Source organism: Vicugna pacos, chromosome 6, assembly GCF_048564905.1.
Source record: "Vicugna pacos chromosome 6, VicPac4, whole genome shotgun sequence".
Classification (NCBI taxonomy): Eukaryota; Metazoa; Chordata; class Mammalia; order Artiodactyla; family Camelidae; genus Vicugna; species Vicugna pacos.
Genome location: NC_132992.1, coordinates 15,147,646 through 15,168,961, shown reverse-complemented (window position 1 = coordinate 15,168,961; position 21,316 = coordinate 15,147,646). Strand labels below are relative to the sequence as shown.

At 37.1% G+C, this 21,316-nt stretch overlaps 1 protein-coding gene across 4 annotated transcripts in view; it reads right to left on the bottom strand.

Annotated features, from left to right (window-relative positions):
* DMXL2 (Dmx like 2) overlaps positions 1–21,316 on the bottom strand; it is a 130,643-nt gene that overhangs the window by 50,456 nt on the left and 58,871 nt on the right. For all 4 annotated transcript variants that reach the window (XM_072962422.1, XM_072962424.1, XM_072962423.1 and 1 more), the window contains exons 14-18: positions 16,102–16,191; positions 13,492–13,609; positions 9,556–9,675; positions 5,799–6,026; positions 2,452–4,128 (exon numbers count right to left, since the gene is read on the bottom strand). In XM_072962422.1, coding sequence (XP_072818523.1) covers positions 2,452–4,128; positions 5,799–6,026; positions 9,556–9,675; positions 13,492–13,609; positions 16,102–16,191 — 2,233 coding nt within the window. The remainder of the gene's footprint in view (positions 1–2,451; positions 4,129–5,798; positions 6,027–9,555; positions 9,676–13,491; positions 13,610–16,101; positions 16,192–21,316) is intronic.

Below are 21,316 nucleotides of genomic sequence, written 5' to 3'. Positions count from 1 at the left end.
TGGTACCAAGTTAAGGTTCAACTATAACCTTGATTCCACAAATTTACTCTTATTCAAACGTTGAGCAGAGGTATGAAAGTGTGGCAAGTTTACTCCAAATTATAGCCGCTGCTGAATAAAAGCAACGGAAAAGTACTAACAACACCTACCCCAGTAACTGCCACTTAGGAAATACTCAGGGTATTGAACCAAATATTTTCTGGAAGAAAATAAAATGCTTTAAACTGTCAAAGTTCAAGTTCCAGCTCTATTTCCCATTAGCATATTCGTCAGTCCACTTGTTCATTTATTCATTCAACAAGCTAAGCACCTGCTACACCGCACGTGTAATTCAGGTACTGGGGATTCGGCAGGGAATAGAGCAAAGTCCCTACTCTCGGGGCGCTTACATCTCGGGAGACAGAGACAGACAAGAAACAAAGAAATAAAGTGTCTAGGGGAAATTAATGCTACGTATGGAGAGAAATAAAGCAGGATTGAGAGAAAGGGGGTGCTGGAGTAAGAGGCTTCTGTTTTATATAGTGTGGCCAGGAAAGAACTTTCAGTAAGATGAAATTTGAGGAGGGAAGGGAATGAGGCTCTGGAAGAAGAGCCTTTTGTGCACAGGAAACAGTACGTGCAAAGATACTGCGACAGGAATGCGCCCAGTGTGTTTGTGGGACAGCAACGAAGCCAATGCAATAGAGCAGAAGTAAACTCAGATCACGCAGGGCCCTGTGGATCACTTAAGGATCTGGCTTTTGCTCTAAGTAAAATGGGAAGCCACCAGTGTATGCTGAGCAGAGGAGAGACTTAATGCGATCTTGTTTTAAAATAATCACGGATTCCTCTGTCAAGAACAGACTGAGGTAACAGGAATGAAACAGTTCAGGAGACTTTGCCAATAATTAGGCAGGGTGTGACAGTGACTTGTACCAGAGTGGTAACAGGGGAGATGATGAGAAATGACTGGATTTGCGACATGGTAGAACCGACAGCATCTGTCAATGCACTGGAGATGGGGCATGAGAGAAGGCAGAATCAGGAATATCTCTAAGCTGTCTCATCTGAACAAATGGAAGAATCCATTTACTGAGAATGTATTTACTGAGATGTGCAACTATTTAATCTCTGAGCTTCAGTTTCCCACCTGTGAGATGGAGACATTCATTCCCCCTAATCTACCTCACGAAAGTTCACTGTGACCAGGATGAGCCATTTTTCTACTGCCTCATCAAGGATACAGCTTTGTATCAGAAAATTTAAACTATTTTTCACAGACTGTGGCATATCTAATGTCCAAGGGTAAAAACTCTAATATATATTAAGTTTGCAATAAAGGCTTAAGGCTATTGTGGGGAGAATCTTGCTCTATAGCACACAACGTCATAATGATTCTAATTTTTTTTTTAATTAACATGCCTGAAAAATAAGTTAAAGGCAAAACCCTCTAAAGGTCACTAGTTACTGTGACCTATGGAAGAGAAAATTTTGGAGCTATATTATAAGGACATAAACGTATGTGAAGAGATACATTCCAGGTAGCTTGGAATCTTCTGAAATAATTAAAAGAGCACATAGGCTTGGAGGCAATGATTTATCCACATAGGAACCCCAGTTCTGCCATTTACTACCTGTGTGATCTTATATGTCACTTTATCTCCCTAAGGATCAGTGTCTTCATCTATAAAATTAAGCATAATAATAGCTATCTACTAGAGGGTTGTTATAATAATTAAATATGATAAAGTACATAAAGCACTGGGCACAGAGCACCCGTTCACTGCTCCACAATATTTACTGAATGAATGAGTTCTCAGTCACCTTTCGTTTCCTTAGCTAATGCCATCATTTAGCATCAACACCATTACCTTCAACTCTCTGCATAAAAAAGAATGGAATCTAATTTCAGGAGGCAGCCAAATTTTTTTCTGGTTACAGAATGTATTAAGCAAGACCCACATTATATTAAAATGCATGAAAACCTCTTTCTCAAGAGAACTTTTGGAGAAAATAAGGCAATTATAAAATGTCATTTTTAACTAGAAATGGGAAGATGAACAAGTTGAGTCCACGGGGTCCTTAAAAGCCTCATGGGTCAATAGTAAAATTAACAAATGGGCCATCACCACCTTAAGTAAAATAAAAATAAACCATAGGAATCAATCTGGGGGAAAAAAAAAAGACTATATATCCAAAATCACACGAAGGTTTCAGTGTACAATGTCACGTGAGGAGGCACACAGACACATCACATCACAAACACACAGAGGCACACCACAGGTCACAGCCTAGCCCCATCGCCTTTTCTTTCACAACCAGTCACAACACGTAATAGTAACTGGCTACTAGAGAGGCCATTTCCCCACAAGGTTTAAGGAAAGACTGCAGTTTAATATGTGGGTCATCATATAGACATTACAAACAGTTCTGTTAACGATAACTCTGTAAGCTCTCACTGAGGTCATTTACCTGAGTAAGTCTTATCTCTGTTTTCATCAAGCTCAGTACTGGTGGTCGCCACTGTATCAGCTAAAGCTACAAGGAACATCTGCTCCAAACGGGTCAGGCCTGGTAGACTTGAGTGCATAAGATGACTCGAAAGTACCCTCGCGTGTTCTTGGCCAAAGTAAGCTGGTCCATACTGAGAAAGATTTATTACTTTCGACTTGTTTTCTCTCTTTTCTGGCTCTAAATCGATATCATCCGTTGTTATATCCTGGATTTGGAACAGCTCTGAATACTGATCCTCCGGTTGACTTTCGGTATGATCTTCAAAGCTCTGAGGTATTTTTGTACTTTCTTCTGAAATTCTGTACGTTGTGTCTTGATCGGCAGCAAGCAATGCATATAACGGTAGTGGAGGAATAGAATCTATCTCGGTATAATCTCGAGTGCCATCTTTCCCTATGGTAACTGTATCCTTTGCTGTACTGCCGCTCACACTAATGGTTCGAGAAAGATGTCGCTTAGTTCCTTCTCCAGCATCAGCATCTCTAACTATCGCAACTTCACCTGCAATACATTTTACTAAATGAGAGAGAATAGCTTTGGCCCTGCGAACTTTCCCTAAATCCATCAATTCTAACAGCTGGGTTGGATGATACTGCGGGAGAGTAGGGGAGAGGACATGTGCAGCCTCGAATAAGCCACCGTCTTGAATTACAGTTGGTGAACAGAAAACATCATCAGAAATAGCTGTTCCTTCAACAATACTTTTCCTTGACAACGTATTAGGTTTAAAGGCAGAATGATCTTGTATTGCTGTCTCCTCTGCTTCAGGACTATCAGCTTCAATGTCTCCAAATTTGACAGCATGCTTCCACTGTGCATATACGTGCATTTCACAATCCATTCCTACCACTAATATCCCATCTCTTACCCAGGAGAGAGAAACAGGCAGGGAAGGTGTACCATCAACAGAAGACACCAAGTCTATAGATCTCAGAAGAACCCATCTTGACCTAACTCCCTGCTTGATACTACCACCTAGTGGTAAAGTGATGACAGCTACTCCATCCTTACTATTGACTTGATCAGTCACAATCCCTGAAAGCCGCCCGTACATGAAGATATTAGCACCAACCCCCACTGTGAGAATGTGGGAGCCATCCTCTTTTGACACCCAGTCCAAATGTACTAAATGTTTGATATTTGGAATAAGGTATCTGTCTTTGCTCAAAAGGGCATCTGATTTGCTGTACACAAAGAGGTTACTGTCGACACTAACCCTCGAATCAAGCACACTCCCAACTTTGACCAAATCATCAAGATGAATTGTTTGTTCTAAAGCCCATTCTGACCCTCCTGTAGATTCACATTCAAATATGCAAACATGCATGGAAAATTCTTTAGAAACAAAACCATTTTGGTGGACAGGCTGTTTGTAAGCCACTGCAAGGCGACCCGTGTATGAACAGCTAACAGCAACTGGTCTTCCCACAATGCTCACTGTACTGCTATTATCTTCCCCTTCATCATTCATCAAGGGCCATCTCCTCCAATGATAGATTTCCTTCTCGTCACTTTTACATTGTAGGCTGGTTTCCATACTACATTTCCAGAAGCGTACTTTATTGTCAGAACAAGTTGTAACCACTAAATAAGGTGCAAGGCACACTGGATAAATTGAAGAGGAACTTAGGTGACCTTAAAAAAGAAAAAGCAGATAGTCAGAATAATAGAACCACAAAATAACAGGCTAATAACCAAAATCTAGAATGTGATCACCCCAAAGTCACTATGAGCTTCTTCACAACTCTGCAGTGCACCCCTTAACTAGTGTCCTACACTAGTGAACTAAATGTCCACTGGCCAAGGCATCTGTAGAAGTCATGAATAAGCCCACTGGTTAAATCAAAACATGTAATAATAATCAGTGTGTTCTTTTAATTAAACATTCCACTCTAAATTTAATTTTAAAATTGTTTTTAATTAAAAAGTACTTGTTTAAACAGATAATTAAGTTTAAATGAGGCAAATATTTCATTAAAATAAAACTCAAAAGCAGAAAAAAGTCAACCCTTAATCAATAAATCTGTTATCTGCTGTAATTTATTTATGCCCTCACCACACGTGCCTCACTGGACTTTCATTCTACATCTTTTATCATTTTCATAATAAATGCTTAAGCAGTCATTACAATTTGCCCTTCAAATGCCCCTAACCAGCCCTCAAATCATCCAAACCCTAGACCTACCCCTTCCACAAAAGTTTTCAGTCAGCTAAAGAGACACAAGATCTCACCTTTTTTTTTAAACCAGGTTTAATTAATGCTCTCCTCACACTGAACCAGAAACTACATATTTATTCCTGACGGCCAAAGATTAACACTGTCCATCTACTGTCGACCGTAACATGATGGGCTATAGTGATTAAGATTGGGAGCAGAAGGCCTGGATTCAAGTTGTAGTCCATCCATACCTTCCTAACAGTGGTAAAGCCACCTAACACCTGAGCCTGTTTCATCTCAATAGTAAGGATCACGTTACTACTTTCCTTGGAGGGTCACTGTCAAATAAGACATTTGAAAGCATTTTATAAAGTCCCTGCAAAAAATAATTTATCATTAACTCCAAGAAATCTATTTGAGGATATCCTAAACTTCCCAAATGCTTTGAAGGATTCAAAAACTGACCTCCTTCTGCACTTCCCACAAAAGCCCGGAGTAAACACACAAAGTGATTTTTCCAACTCTGACTCTACACCTGTCTCAGGGATGGGGAAGAGAACCTCATACTCAAAATTCACCAGTAATTAGAACAGTCTTGAACTTCCAATTTCACTTCCTCAAAAACACTATTCTATGAATTCCTCGATTACAATTCCATAAGTGACATATTATTTTAAACAGAGCTGCCAGTCCTGCACTCCGAACTATTTTACCAACCTTGTTAAAGTCAGTATCATTCTAGGCTAACCAAACTATCATCTTGTACCCTACATTTGCCCTGCAAAGTATCTATCAACTCTTGTTTAAACATATTTAATAATAGCAAAATGTGGATGAAAAGCCTTAATTCAAAAAAAAGCTTCAATAATTCACAAATGAACACATTCATTCCTTGCAATTTTACTATTATAGGAGTCCTATTTATAGGAAATCATAGTGCAGGCAAGAACCCTCATGTTATTAACACTTACACCATTTGCTGTCCAGCTGATTACATTTATCACAGGAAATTATGTCTAATAAACACATGTTTCTAAAGAGATGCATCATTAGTAGAAAATAAACCTTTATTTCAGTGTCAACCTAGCACACATTTCAGAAGAGTTCATCCATTTTGCCCACTGGAGGCTGCTCTGAGCTCCCTTACCTGCTGAAGGTGTTGCTCTTATTACTTCTACTCCTACTGGGAGATCAAGAGGTCGGCTATACACCAGTCTAGAGCTCAGAATCAGCTTACTAGCAGTCTGAAGGTTGGCAATTGATGAAGAATGTGGCATGGGGCTCACACTAGGAGAGGTTTCTGGAGAAGAGTCTACATTCTTCTGTCCAGGGACTAAAAGTAGGCTCTCTGACGAAAAACCTTCTGAAGTTTTAGCTTTGAAAATAAATTATGAAATACATTACTATCACCACCATGTACATGAGTTAGAATAACATTTTGTTAGCATTTAAGAAACATGGTCTTCAAAAAAAATGGTCTCACACAACATTGTAAACTGACTATACTTCAATAAAAATATATTTTTTTTAAAAAAAGAAACATGGTCTCTTAAAAGTACTCAGGAGACAAAGTCACTTTTCAAACTTTTGCTCAGTTACCTTGATAGACTTTTTTTTTTTTTTAACTGTTTTACTCTTTCTGAGCATACCCAATTCCATCACAGGGATATTGTCACTGAAGAATCACAGCATGAAAGAGCTAGGAAAAAAAAACAAGTTATCTCGTCCAGTGTTCTCAACCTTTAAAAACCATTAAAAGCTTGAGGAACTTGTTAATACCATGAAGATTCTCCGGCCTAACCACAGAAACACTGACTCAGCTGTTTTGGGACAGATCCCAGAAACCTGCATTAATAAGTAGCCAAGGTGTTTCTGAAAAAGATGGGTCATAAATCAAACTCTGATGAGAAATAAGATTAACAATAAGATACAAGACACCTCACTTAATAGATGAAGAAATTTAAACTTGGAGAGCTTAATGATTTTCCTAAGGTCATATAATTAACTAGTGGCAAAGACAATACTAAAATACCAGCCTCTTAAATATCAAGTGTTGAAACAAGATAATAAACAAGATTTTAAGAACATATACAAAAAAATTAAAGTTCCACGGAAATTTAAGAGAGCATTAGTTGAATGGCTTTGTAAGGCATATTGACCTTGATCTTCTGTCCAAAGAGCTTCCAGCTTTCACATTAGGGTGGAGTGTAAATCTCTAAGCAGATTTAGTTATCTGCACCTCCGCTACATGTGAAGGATACTTCTTATTACATTTACGTATTTGTATGTCCATCTCCCCACCCCTCCACATTAGACTATGAACTCCTCGAGGGCAAGGACGATGACTTATTGCTCTGTACAACCCAAGAACCACCAGAATCCCGAGAGATGATAACCAATCTCCTTTTGCTTCTAGTGGATGCTAAGTATGTCGATCTGTTTTATAGTGGCAGACCACTCAGCAAGAAATATAAAAACATTTTCCATAAAATGGAGTAAAGACTACACTGTAACCAGTCAGAAGACAGAAATGATACTCCTGGCTCTAAAACTAACTAGATGTGCTTCCTTAGGCAGGGCACTTCACCACCTCTGGCTATTTCCTCATCTGCAAAATGAACTACATCATTCCTCTTTCTGTAACCAGGCAATTTTCTAATGTATAAATCTCATGCAGAGAAAGAAAGAGCAGGAGAGAAAAAATAAGTAAAGGCTTTAGAGCCAGAAGACCTGATTTTTGAAGCTTAGTCTGTGACAAACTAGATGTGGGATTTGGTCAAGTTACTTAATATTATTCCATTCGTAAACGTTGAATAATAACCATCTCACATATATTAAGTACTGATGTCAGTGCCTGGTACCTAGAAGGCACTCCAAATGTTGCTTCTCCATCTAAACATAAACCTATCACTGCACCCTTTGCCAGGATTTTCAACACACTGCTAAACTCAAGTATCAGCTTTAATGGCAATGCACACCATGTTAAATCTGCCGCACGTGTTAGAACCAAAAGACAGATGCTTTCTGTCATAGCTAAAGACAGTACATGATTTGTCTGCCTCTATAACCTTACTGTTTGTGACCTTTTACTGCTGCCACAAACACAGCAAGCAACCAACTCTACACTGGCCCAGACTGAGGTGAGCAGCAGTGGGCTACTTCCTTCATAAGCAAGGGGACAGAAGGCATCACATGAATCCTGTCCTACCACAAGGATCTGTTACTACCTCTACTAATCTCTCCAGAACCATTCCAGGCTCTGTGCCCAACTCCAGAAAATACTATATTCTCTGATGTGTTTTTCCTTGAGTGTATTTTGCCAAGTGAAGTTAGTCAGATGGACAAAGATAAATACTACATGATTTCACTCATATGTGAAATATTTTTAAAAAGTATTAAATAAACAAACAAAACAAAACACACACACAGATATGGAAAACAGACTGGTGGTTACCAGAGGGGAAAGGTGATGAGGAGAGGACAAAATAGGTAAGAGGGGGTCAACTCTATGGTGACAGATGGAAACTGGACTTTCGGTGGTAAGCATACTACAGTGCATTCAGAAGTCAAATTAGAAAGCTGTACACACTGAAACGTACATAGTGTTATAAACCAATGTTATCGCAATAAAAAAACTTTTCTTCCTGACAAGGTGGTTTTAGGTCCCTCTACTCTTGCATTTCTGTGAAACAACATGTAATGTCAAGAATTAACTCCACAAGCTTTGAAAATGTTTTTAGATTCCCCTACCACAAGAAAATTATGCTCAACTAGGCACAGGTAAAGGTTCTATCAAATCATTTGGTCTTTTTAATGCCAGTTCACGACCCAGTTAGAACTGCTGTTTACACAGTTACGTGCTAATGTGAATTACAAAGGGAACAAAAAACATATGTATTGTTATTTCTCTGTATTAAATGCTTAATGTGTATAAAATCATTTAAATTACATAATCAGAAATAATAAAATATTTTCAAAACTTTCAAATATCTAGGGTTAACCAGTTTAAAGCAGATTTAGTTTGATATGGCTGTCCACGCAGTTCTTCATTTAAACAGGAAAGTCTTAAAAAGAAAGATTCATAATCAATTTCTGTACTTCATACTACAGATTTTCTAATTTGCTAAGAACGTATATAGTATGAATGTGTACAGCAGAAGCCGAGGGTGAAAAAGATTTTATCACTGTTGCATTTCCTAATATTTTACAGAAATAGTACTGCTTATGAACTTAGATGTTCAATCACATTTTTCTAAACAGCAAATCTGCTTCTTTTAGTCATGCCACAGCTAATGTACACAGTATAAGTTGGCAGTGTGTTATTAACCAACCAAAAAGTACAGTATTAATTCTATGCGAAAAACTGATTTATAGAGACACAGTATCTAGAACAGAGTCATAATAGGCATTAATATTAAATAGTAATTAAAATAAATCAAATTTTTTTCCAATATGTCTAATGTGCCTATTCGCTGGTTTGCTTTTAGATTAACCTGTTTCATTAATGATTTATGACCCTGTAATTAAAAGTTTGGCATATACATACTTCAATTCAGCAACTCAACTTACAGTTTATTGAATCTTCATTCTAGAGAATTAACCGACCTAAAGCATATCCCGTAAAATAAATTTATTTCACATTATCTCTGTTTAAATCTGAAATTAAATTACTGGAACTGGTATCCCTGATTATTATTTTTAAACTATTTTCTCATAAAGTATTTTAAATACACAGAAAGTCATGGATTAATTAATATAATGGATATTTCTGAATCCATACCCTGATTTACCAAATCTTAACATTTTACCAAATTTGTTTCTTAAAATAGCACAGGATTATAATAAAGTCATTTTTGATTAAAAATTTTTAAAAAAAAAATTAAAATTGCAATACAATTACTCACCTAAACATGCCTGTACGGATTTAAGATGAAGGTGCCACATATGGAGAATAGAGCAATTATTGCTGTCCTTCTCAATTACTACTAGAAAGAACTTTTCTGAAAACGGTGGTGGGCGATATCCTATTGTCAAAGGAAAAGGATATTTAAGTTAATATGTTTCCATAGGGTTAGAAGAAAGACTTTTTAAAAAAAAAACTCTCGATATGTATAAAAGGGGGGAGGAAGAGGGAAGGTGTTCAGAAGCAATTTTATATAATTTTTCTGCCAAACTATCAAAAACTAATGGGGCTATGTCCAAAGTATGAAAGCCAACTTGAAGGGATATCTTTTGATAAAGATGGGACCATCAGAACATCAAAGAATAAAAAGGAATACAATTTATTAAAACATAATGACTACATGAAAACCATAAGTTCATAAAAATAACAGGAGAGGGCACATCAGAAAGAAAGGAAAGGAAGGACAAGAAGGAACAGAAGAAGAGAAAGAAGGAGAAAAAGGAAGAGAAAGAAAAGAGAAAGAAAGTGCCCCTCAAAGTAACTGGGGCACTGACTCCTTCTTGGAAAATTGGCAATTAAATGGAAAGAATGAAATAAACATATATCCTGCTCTTCTTATATGAAAGTAGCATTTAAAAAAAAATTAAAAGTCATGGGTGGAGGGCCATTTGTAGTGGTACAGGACTTTTTAGAAATTTCACACTTTTTTTAATGAAAAGATATTATTCGTGGACATAATTTTCTCTGCATTTTTCATATATGAAAATGAGATTGACACAGGACAATAAAAACTTTCTTTAAAAATGAAAACCCATAGATTATATGAAATCATGTGTGTGAAACTTTTGAAAATTATAAAGCATTACAGAATTTAAAGAATCTTTCATTCAATAAAAATAAACAAATATTTGAAAAGAGAAAAAAACTGAAAACTCGTAATGATAACTCATTGGCAATGAGCACTACTAGAATTCAAATGGTGGCCTCTAAATATCATGCTCCATGAAAAGGAATAGTTCGGACCAATCTTGCAAAGACTACAATAGAAGTCTGGGAAATCCTGCTGTGTCTGAAAGAAAGTAAACTATCAAGAACAATGAGGTTGTGGCAAAGACTCAGGATCAACTTGAAAGGACAATGTGAGCCTTGGAATCAAGACTGCAAACTGACTGAAATACACTAAGCACATAAAAATCCATGAGCGATGAGTACGTCTTTGTATGTATATTGCTCTTCAGTAAAGAGTTTTTTAAAAACTCAAAATAAAGACAAACAAAAATAATAAATTCATCAGTAACCACTGGCAATAACTTGGACACAAACTCCTTCCTCTGAAATTGTCAATTGAAGAAAAAGAACTAAGCACTTACCCTGACTTTTCTAAAAATAATTCTATTTCAAAACAGCCAAATAGCTCCAGTTGAGAAGGGAAAGCTTTTCTTTACAAACGCTTTCTAGCTAATAAATAAATGAGAACTGATAAAATTAGAAAACTAATTTTGCAATCATTAACGAAATAACTGAATGAACAGCAACAATATCAAAGGAAGAAAATGAGATAACAGATTACTAGCAAATTTCACATTGGAGTCACTACCTGAATGTTCTCATTGCCTTTTTGGGTTTTTTTCGGGGGAGGAATTTAGGTTTATCTACTTATCTATTTACTTAAATGGAGATACTAGGGATTGGACCCAGGACTTTGTGCATGCTAGGCATGCACTCTACCACTGAGCTATATCCTCCCCCTCTTCTAACTGAATGTTCTGAATCTTAGCATCACTAAAAATGAGACAGCCTAACATTATGCTCTTTCTCATATCCTTCTATGACAGACACAGCATCACCTAGGAAGTTGAACCTGGATCTAATCAAGTCTTAAAAGCTAACTTCCACTTTTCAGAAAAAATTGTAAATGATGTCACAAGTAACTGTCACACAAACTCCTGTAAAAAAAACTTTCTCTAAAACAAGTCAATGGCAAGATAAGAGTATACATGGGGATTACTTTAGCTTAAAAGAGTCTTAAAAAATGAAACACAATGTGTGGATTTTATTCCAAACAAATTGATGGCAAATAAATAACCCTGACATTTTTTGAGACAAATGAATGAAGTAAATATGGACTAGTTATTACACAATTCTGAGGAATTTTGTTGTTTTAGCCATGTGTTAATAGAACATATATAAGAAAGTCATGTTTAGAAATGCATATACAAGTATACAGCAGTGAAACATGATGGCTGGGTTTGCTTTAAAATATTTCAGGAGAAAAGGAAAAGAAAAGAAAACAGGGTACGTAAAGCAACTGTGACAAAATCTTAAAATCATGTACGCTATGGGCACAGGGAGGTTCATTCGACCATGCACTGTACTTCTATCTATAGTTGGCATTTTTCTTAATTAAAAGAATAATTCATTTTTAATGAAAACTTAGAAAGTACAAAATACAGCGGGGGGGAGAGGAGAAATACACATATCAAATCTAAAAAACAGTTATAAAATCAAGAATATCAGGAAACTCTGCACAAAAACTAAAAGAAAACCAAGAAAGGCATTGGGAAATCTTTTGTCCAGGTTTCACAGTGACAAAGAAGTATCAGAAGAGGTAAATTAAAACAATTTTTAATGCAAGTCTTTCAATTTAAAATATTACTTTAAAATACCAACCTTATATAAGCATTGTTTTCTGGTAGGCTGGCATGTATTTCCTGTTAGAAATAGTATGATAAATGGTAGCTAGATTTGTTGGAAAGCATATAAAAAAGTTTAACCCAAATAAAGGTGAAATACTACAAAAAAATGCACATTTTAAATCTATAAAGTACTGTTATGCTGTAGTGACAGTGAAATAAAACTGAACATGACAAATGAATAACTTAGAAAGAAGAAAAGTTCTAATAAATGAAGAAAGACACATGAAAGGGAAAAAAGTCACTAGTATGAGGGGTCAAAAGATGTTTGAGCTAAGCCTCATAGAAGACAGCCATTCACTCTCATTTTTCCACTAAACAAAAGGAAACTAATTATATAAATTCAGCAGAAATACCTTCCTTAAATGTGTGTACATAATTCTGTGATAAAAGCTATAGCAGGAACATTAATCATGTCCTTCTAGATACTTACAATCAATAACCAAATGAGTCAGGGTATACGGAAACCCTTCGTAAACTAAAAATGGTTCACCACAGAAAATGAATTCTTAAAGTAGGACCTGTCTTTCCTGCCTTCAAACAGAGTGTATTCTACTCAGTGTGTTGTTCTATTTTTAAATTTCATTTTCAAATAGAACATGAAAGTTTCATAATTACAAAGTTATAATTTCTAAAAGGAACATTTTAAGCTAAATAATAAAGTTTAAACTAAACATCTTATGGTTTGTTCTTGAAAGGCCTTAGAGACAACTACTTTCTTTCACAATGAGAAAAAAGAAACACTAACCCTTCAGAGAGGTAAACTACGAGACGGCACCTTTAATTCACATTGAGCGGACATGAGGGTCCTGGTATAGCACACAATGTAACATCTTACATCCTCTATTCATCAACAGTGTTTATCAACTTACTGGGAAATTTTTAAAACTTATACTAAAATTAATTGGTTTACTTAAGATACCACAGGGAATCAAATCAAAATAATTTAACTGTAGAGCTGAACAACCAAAGTTAATTTTTTTAACAGTTACACTAAATTTCACAGGTAATATTTCTTGGCAAAAGGGTATATGTCACAAGTGAAACTGCCTTTCAACAGGTAACTTTTACCCAAACGTGTTCTTCACCTACAAAAAAGCAATTCTGACAGACTAACAGGTGTATCTGCCAAAAAACCATGAAGAATGATGAATTCTGATATAAAGATCGATACTCAATGAAAGTTTGGAGGATTTTTTATTTTAGATTAAGGTATCAAACTCAAGGCTCTTTTTTAAAAGTACCTTGTGATGGCTGAAAAAATATTTCTGCTTCCTTTTTCTCCACCTCTTCCTTATGTGGTTTATATCCTATGATGAAGTCTTCTTGAAATACGTGAAGCAACTGTGTATTTGAGCCACACTACAAATACGAAAAAAGTAAAGTTTTATCTTTGAAATTCCATATCTTCCACCCATTACCTCCACAAGAACCCTAATGTAGAAGAAATAAATCTAACAATTTCTATTCTCCATAGAATGACTAATTAGAGTGGAAAAGGCAACAGAAAAATATCGTTAGAAAAATTACTTTCAGAGATGCTACAGCCAGTAACAGAATTGTGAAGCTCTAATAAAAACAAATCAACATGTTTGCATCTCAAAAAAAAAAAACTTACAAAAAAACAAATTAAGTCATCTATGCCACCACTTTGAGTTCAAAAATAAGAGGTCTCATGATTGACTAGAGAAAGTCATGCTGACAACATAAAGCACACAATAGCCTCCTTTAGTTTCTCTAATTCCACTTGAGAACCAAAAAAAAAAAAAAAACCCAGAGAAGTCCTAAAGTACTTCAGTAAGTCCTCCTAGTGGGAATTATGAAGGATCCCAAAACAGCCGGTGGGAATTACACATCTCTGGAGAAATGTATTTACATTTAGTAATGAGGATGTCTGAAAGAATGGATGAAACATCAGTCAGCTGATGCTACATGACCATGTTTTTTTTGAACCACACAGAGAAGAACGGTAAGGATAATCACAAATGACTACTCAGAATCACAAAAGTCAACTGAAATTCAGGGAAAGGCAAAATCCAAACAAAAGCTTATTTTGAATACCTATAATAGAAAAGAATCTGAAAAAGAATATACGTGTGTATATGTATTATGGAAGCATATCAAGACAATTAGATGGCTGCCCCACAGATTTCAGGGAAGGGAAGCAGCTATGACTATCCTGGCTCTGAATGGATGGGCTATAGGCTATAATCTTACAGAATAAAACAAATCACCCTCCTTACATAGTAGAAGGAAATAAAAGGACTATAAAGTTAGGCTGACCCAAAAATTTTTTATGAAAGTTACAGGGTATTTTTATGTCTTTCTATATAGAAACATTAAAAAAAACTTCACATTTATACATAAAAGGTCACCTCCCCTCCAGGGGAAAAGAATAAACAAAAGGGAAGGGTGATGCCTTCATGGATACAGAAATCATACAGCACACTGGAAACAAACTTAAAATCAGGTTTTAAACTTTGTAATGTATGAGCCTAAGCCATCTATCAGTGCTTGCAGATAGCCAGCCCTTGTGCTACAGACAGACACAAAAGGAAGGGGGTAAAATCTCCAATAAGTATGAAGCAAAAAGCAAAATGCTAGGTGAGAGTGGTCTGTAATAAGATCCCATGGTAAAGAGTCGTGAAGGGGCTACTGTGGGGAAATGAACTTAACACCTAGTCCATTAAAAAGTAAGACATTTATGGGAATGAAGCTACTTCACCCTTCTCCACATCCCTGTGGAGTAAAAAAGGGAAATGACAGGTTAAGGATTTCCTAACAGGCAACAGTAATTTCATTCTAGCAGCCACATTTCTGTTGCCAAAAGCTGTTGTGGCAATTTCTCTACATTGCTGGAAATTACATTTTCCCCAACAGAATGTGCAAGGCACCATGGAAAAATAATGATGTAACTCAATACTTCTTTTTAAATATAGTAAGCTCTTTCTTCGTTTCCTTGTTTGAAAACAGTCGGTAACTTCCTCACCAAAGTAACCTTTTTTCATGTTTGGAAAGAATGTATTACTTCTATCCCGTTCAGTCCGTAAATAGGATCCTGAAGAAACAGATACCCTGAGGGCTAGAATGTGATTTACAAACTCCCTATAGAGAAAAGGGTTCTTTTTCCCGGGTAGGAGCTGAGGGAAGAACACTGCCTACACAAAAAGCCTTGAGGTTAGAAAGCAAATGCTTACTCGGAGCCTACTTCCATCTTCATCTTAATGGGTATCATAAAAATATCTGATCCTCAGTCTAACAAGGCAAACACTCAAAAGCGGAAGTCACCATCTACTGAGGAAAAATGAGTAATAATATAAAAAGAGAAACCACAAACCAAGCCTCTCTGAAGCTGAACTACACTTTCCTTCATGGCTTCCCTGGCTGAATCAAATGACCTTTAAAGAGGAAATGAGGCTACAGTCACTATTCAACTGGAGAAGAAGGATTCGTAAATCACTGCAGATTTTCATTAAGGAAATCAAGAGAAGCCGGCTATTCAGTATCAAACAAGAGAATTATTCTCAGGACGAAATACAGTTGACCCCTGAAAAACACAGGTTTGAGCTGCACATGTCCTAAACTTACACGGGAATTTTTTTCTTTTTTTCTGGGAATTTTTTTCCAATAGTAAATACTACAGTACCACACAATCTGCAGTTAGTCAAATCTGCTGCAGATGCAGAACTGAGGATATGGAGGGCCGACAGCAAGTTATATGTGGACTTTCTATAGCGTGAAGGGTCAGCACCCCTAACGCTCACATTGTTCAAGGTTCAACTGTGTAACGTATGCATACAAAGCACTCTGGGACAATGTACACTAATATCACCAATTCACAAGCATGCTTTTACTTGGTTGGTTATTGCATCAAGTTCAATAATGCAGCCAGGTCGAGCAGTAGACTGTTGGCTCACAATATTAAATACTTCTCCAATAAGTTTCTGTAAATAAAAAAAAAACCAAAATGTTAATAATCAACAATATATGAATCTACAGTCAATATGACACAGCATCTTGAACATTAAAGACCCTTCTAAATGTTCACTGATTGACTGAGGCAATTCATATAAGCAAATACTTCAACTTCCTATACTCATTTGGATTCTCATTTTTAAAATTAACTAAGCAGAAAAACTATAGTGTTTAAGTAAAGTATATAACTTCATAGTATCTAGTTCTTTTAGTAAGTCTTCATTTAGCAACCTTAATGCTCCATGATACATCTGGCTGAGGGCCTGGCCCAACATCTGTGTGTATGGTTTGCAGATCTGCAATGCCATTTAAAAGTACAATCTTGCCAGATCAAACGTAAAGGCAATGGCTGAGAAGAAGTGGGACTCTGTGTTTTGGGGTGAGGATGTAATCCTAACTATGGATCTCAAAACCCTCAAACCTTCCTGCTGAAAGAGGCCGTCTTCCTTCTGCCTCCTTTCAAGCAGCCTTCTCTTGCATAAAAACCTTTCAGTAACTTGCCCTGAAACAGCGACCTCACAAGGAGATGCCGGTTCTCCTCAGCACCACCTCCACTACTTCTTACTGCCTGTAGGTCACTAACAGGAGTAAGATCCCAGCTTAGCCTAGGCTGTACGTACAAAGCTGGCTATGGGAAAGCAGCATATACACCATAGTTGTAGGATCTTCCTAACTCACACAGCACATTTCTAGGGGGCATGCATGGGAATAGATTCTAGGGTATAAGACAGGAGGACAAAATATATGCTTGGGTAGGGGTCAATTTATTGGTATGGGTACATTCACCCAAGAATCCAGATTTAAAATGTTAGCTCAGAAGTGATGCCAACAGTCTGCTGCATTTGTCCAGTGATATCTGGACTCAACTGTGGTCTACAGTTGATGAGGTTAAAAGACTGGAATTTCTCTAACACACCATGAATCTTTGCTACTTAACGTGTGGTCACTGGACCAGCAGCCAATAGCTTTTTAGAAATGCAGACTTTCAGACCCCAAAGCTACCACATCTGCATTTTAACAAGATCTCCAGATGGTCCATACGCACGCTGAAGTTTAAGAAGTATGGCTGTAGGTCAGCGGCTCTCAGCCTCGGGTGCACACTGAGCTACCTGGGAGCGCTGACCGTTACTGAGACCTAGGCCCCACTTGCAGACACTGGTCTGAGGTACAATCTGATCATCAGGCAGTTTACAAGTTCCTCAGGAGCTTCCACTACACAGCAAGGTTGAGATCCCGTCACAGAAATACCTATTTCAGTTAAGGATTTGCCTCCCCTGCCCCGACCCTTCTGCCAGCACTATAACTAACAAACGTACCGAACGCTTTCTTCAACCCTACAGGATCCCACTCAACTTCACCTCCAATTTTAAGGGAGTAAACTCAATAACTGACATAAATAAAAATTAATGCAAAAAAAATGAACAAAGTATCAGAATTTTAAATACAGCCTCCAACAGTGTCTTGATGAGCCATATTGGAGTCTGAGGCAAAAGTAAAACTATGCAGATATGTTTTTATGCATTTTTTAATGGTTAATTTTCTTTCAGAACATTAAAGTGGCTGAATAGAAACTTCACTCTTAAAAGGAACACATAAAATCTCACATGCACCAGGACCAAGGGCAAAAGCAGTCATTTGACAAGAGGATGGACCAGACCTACCTGTTAGTCTTAGAGGGCCCCCTGGGGAGGCAGGGGGCAGCTGTGGCTCACCCTGTGACACAGACACTGGGGGCGGACATATCACTGAGCATTCATCTGTGTAAGATCTCTGGGAGGCTGACCCAACAGCCTATAGGCACAGTGCTGGGACGTCTCAGGCCAAATAACAAACTGGGCAGGGACACAGCAACACTCATCAGCAGACAGGCTGCCTAAAAATTTCCTGAACCCAGAGCTGCCTCTAGACATGCCCCTAGACACAGCCCTGGCCACCAGAAGGCTGAGACCCAGCTCGACCCACCAATGGACAAGCACTGGCCCCTCCAGCCAGGAAGCCTGCACAAGCCTCTAGACCAGCCTCAATCACCAGAGGACAGACACCAGAAGCAGGAAAACTACAGTCCTGCAGACTGAGTCCACAAAAACAGGCCAGGCAAACACTACCCTGGGACCAGCTGGAGAGGGAAGTGCACTGCTGGGATGCAGAGGGCATCTCAAACAGAGGTTGAGAAATGTACCTACCACATAGGTACAAAATGAAGCAACAGAGGAATACATTTCAGGCAAAAGAACAAGATAAAACCCCAGAAGAAGAACTAAGCCCCATGCAGACAGACAATCTACCCAAGAAAGAGTTCACAGTAATGAGCATAAAGATGATCAAAGAACTCAGGAGAAGAATGGATGCCCAGGGTGAGAAGTTAAAAGTTTTAACAAAGAATTAGAAAATATGAAGAACAACGAAGCAGAATCAAAGAATACAATAACTGAAATGAAAAATGCACTAGGAGAAATCAATAGCAGACAAAATGAGGCAGAAGCACAGATGAGCGAGCTGGAAGACACAGTAGGAGAAATCACTGCTGCTGAACAAAAAAAGAAAAAAAAAAGAATGAAAAGAAATGAGGATGGTTTAAGACGTCTCCGAGACAACATCAAGTGCACTGACATGTGAATTATAGGGGTCCCAGGAGAGGGGAGGGAGAAAGGGCCCAAGAAAATATTTGAAGAAGTCGTAGCTGAAAACGTCCCTAGTGTGGGAAAGAAACCATGCACCCAACTCCAGGAAGTGCGAAGATTTCCATACAAGGTGAACTCAAAAAGGAACACATCAAGACACACTGTAATGAAAATGACAAAAATAAAGATAAACCAAGATTATTAAAAGCAACAAAGAGCAAAAAATAACACACAAGGGAACTCTCATAAGGCTATCAGCTGATTTTCCAACAAAAACTCTGCAGGCTAGAAGGGAGTGGCATGATATACTTGAAGTGATACAAGAGAAAAACTTACAACCAAGAATACTCTACCCAGCAAAGCTCTCACTCAGATTAGATGGAGAAATCAAAAGCTTCACAGATGAGCAAAAGCTAAAAGAATTCAGCACCACCCAAATAGCTTTACAACAAATTTGCTAAAGGAACTTCTCTAGGTGGAAAAGAAAAGGCCAAAACTAGAAACAAGAAAATTATGAAATGGAAAAGCTCACTGGTAAAGGCAAACACACAGTAAAGGTACAAAATCATCGACACACAAAGCTAGTAGAGAGGTTAAAACCAAAAGGAATAAAATCATCTGTATACACAATGAGCAGTTAAGGATATACAAAATAATTAAATGTAAGATACAGAATCAAAACCAGTAATTGTGAAGGGAGAAGAGTATAAATGCAGGGTATTTAAAAATGCATTTGAAATTAATAGATTAGCAACTTAAAGCAATCATGTATATATAGAGCAAGAGACAGACTGCTATACCAAAACCTCACAGTAACTGCAACCAAAAATATATAAAGATATACACACAAAAGAGAAAAAGGAATCCAAACATGGCACTGAAGATAAGTTACCAAATCACATGAGAACAAAAGAAAAGGTTAAAAAAAAAAAGACCTACAAAACAGACCTAAAACAATTAACAAAATGGCAATAAGAACATACATTTCAATAATTTAATGCTCTAACCAAAAGATAGTCTGGCTGAATGGATACAAAAACAGGACCCGTATATATGCTGCCTACAAGAGACTTACTTCAGATATACAGACACACACACACTGAAAGTGAGAGTTGGGGGATAGAAAAAGGTATTCCATGCAAATGGAAATCAAAAGAAAACTGGAGTAGCAATACTTCTTTCAGACAAAACAGACTTTAAAACAAAGACTGTTACAAGAGACAAAGAAGGACACTACATAATGATCAAGGGAACAATTCAAGAAGATATAAAAATTATAAACATATATGCACCCAACACAGAAGCACCACAACAACTGAGGCACATCAATGAGTATTACTTTTTAACTTGAAAAAAAATGAAAATGGAAAGTTTAAGAAAAAAAAAATTTGGTAAGGGGGTAACAAAAGACCAAGATAAATTTTTAAATTCCAAGAATGTGTTTAATAGCTCTAAATGAATTTATATTTTCTGGAAAAAGAATCCCCAGGTTATTGAAAAATTTGCCAGTGAGATCAATGAACCACACAGGATGCTCTGAGAAATCATGGGGATTGCCACAGCCAAAAGACTACAAGCAGGCAAATGTTCCAATTTTCAAAAAAGGAAAACAATATATTTCTGTAAGCCAAAATAAAGAGCCTGATGTCTGTTTAGTACAACATTTTAGTCATCAAGAGACGTCAGGGTACATACATTCAACCTATTATACATTAAAACAATCACCTCATACAAATTTGGTTTCCTTTTTTGACTGCAGACAATTTGGCAGACAGGGTGTTTTTTATTTCAGCAAAGTACACGACAAGCTGCTTCATGCATATCCTTGGGATAAGCTGGAGAAATATTCCAGGCAATAAAAATGGAGAAGGATTTCAAATGTATACTGCTACGCTCTTTTTTCAGTCCAGTCAAACATTTTTATAATTGACTTAGATGAAGACGTAGAAACAACATTCATCAAATAGGCTGATGAGATAAGTCATAAAGCAATAACACAAATAACAGAATCTGGACTCAAAAAGATACTGAAAGGATGTACTGGTGAGTGGAGCCTAGCAAGGTGAAATGTAACAGAGAAATAAGTCTACATTTGGGTCCCAAACTCAAATCCACAAATACACGATGGCTTACTGGAAAAAAAAAAGTGATATTGAACTGAAAGTCAGCCCAATATGAATCAATTATATAGAAGAACGTGATGTGACTACCAAAGCACAATACTATCTACTGAGAGAGGCCATAGCACCGCTACATTCTAGTGATCCTACAATGCCCAGTGTGTAAGCAAACTTAAAACTGCTTGGAAGGGTATCCAGGGTCAAATATAAAACAGATAAATGTATGCACAGAGAACCAGCAGGTTTGGCCTGAGCAAAAAAGTTTGGGGGTTACAAGATAGGTATCTTCAGATACCTGAGATGATCTCACGTGTAAGAAATACTAGACTTAGTCTACATACAACTAGGGCTAG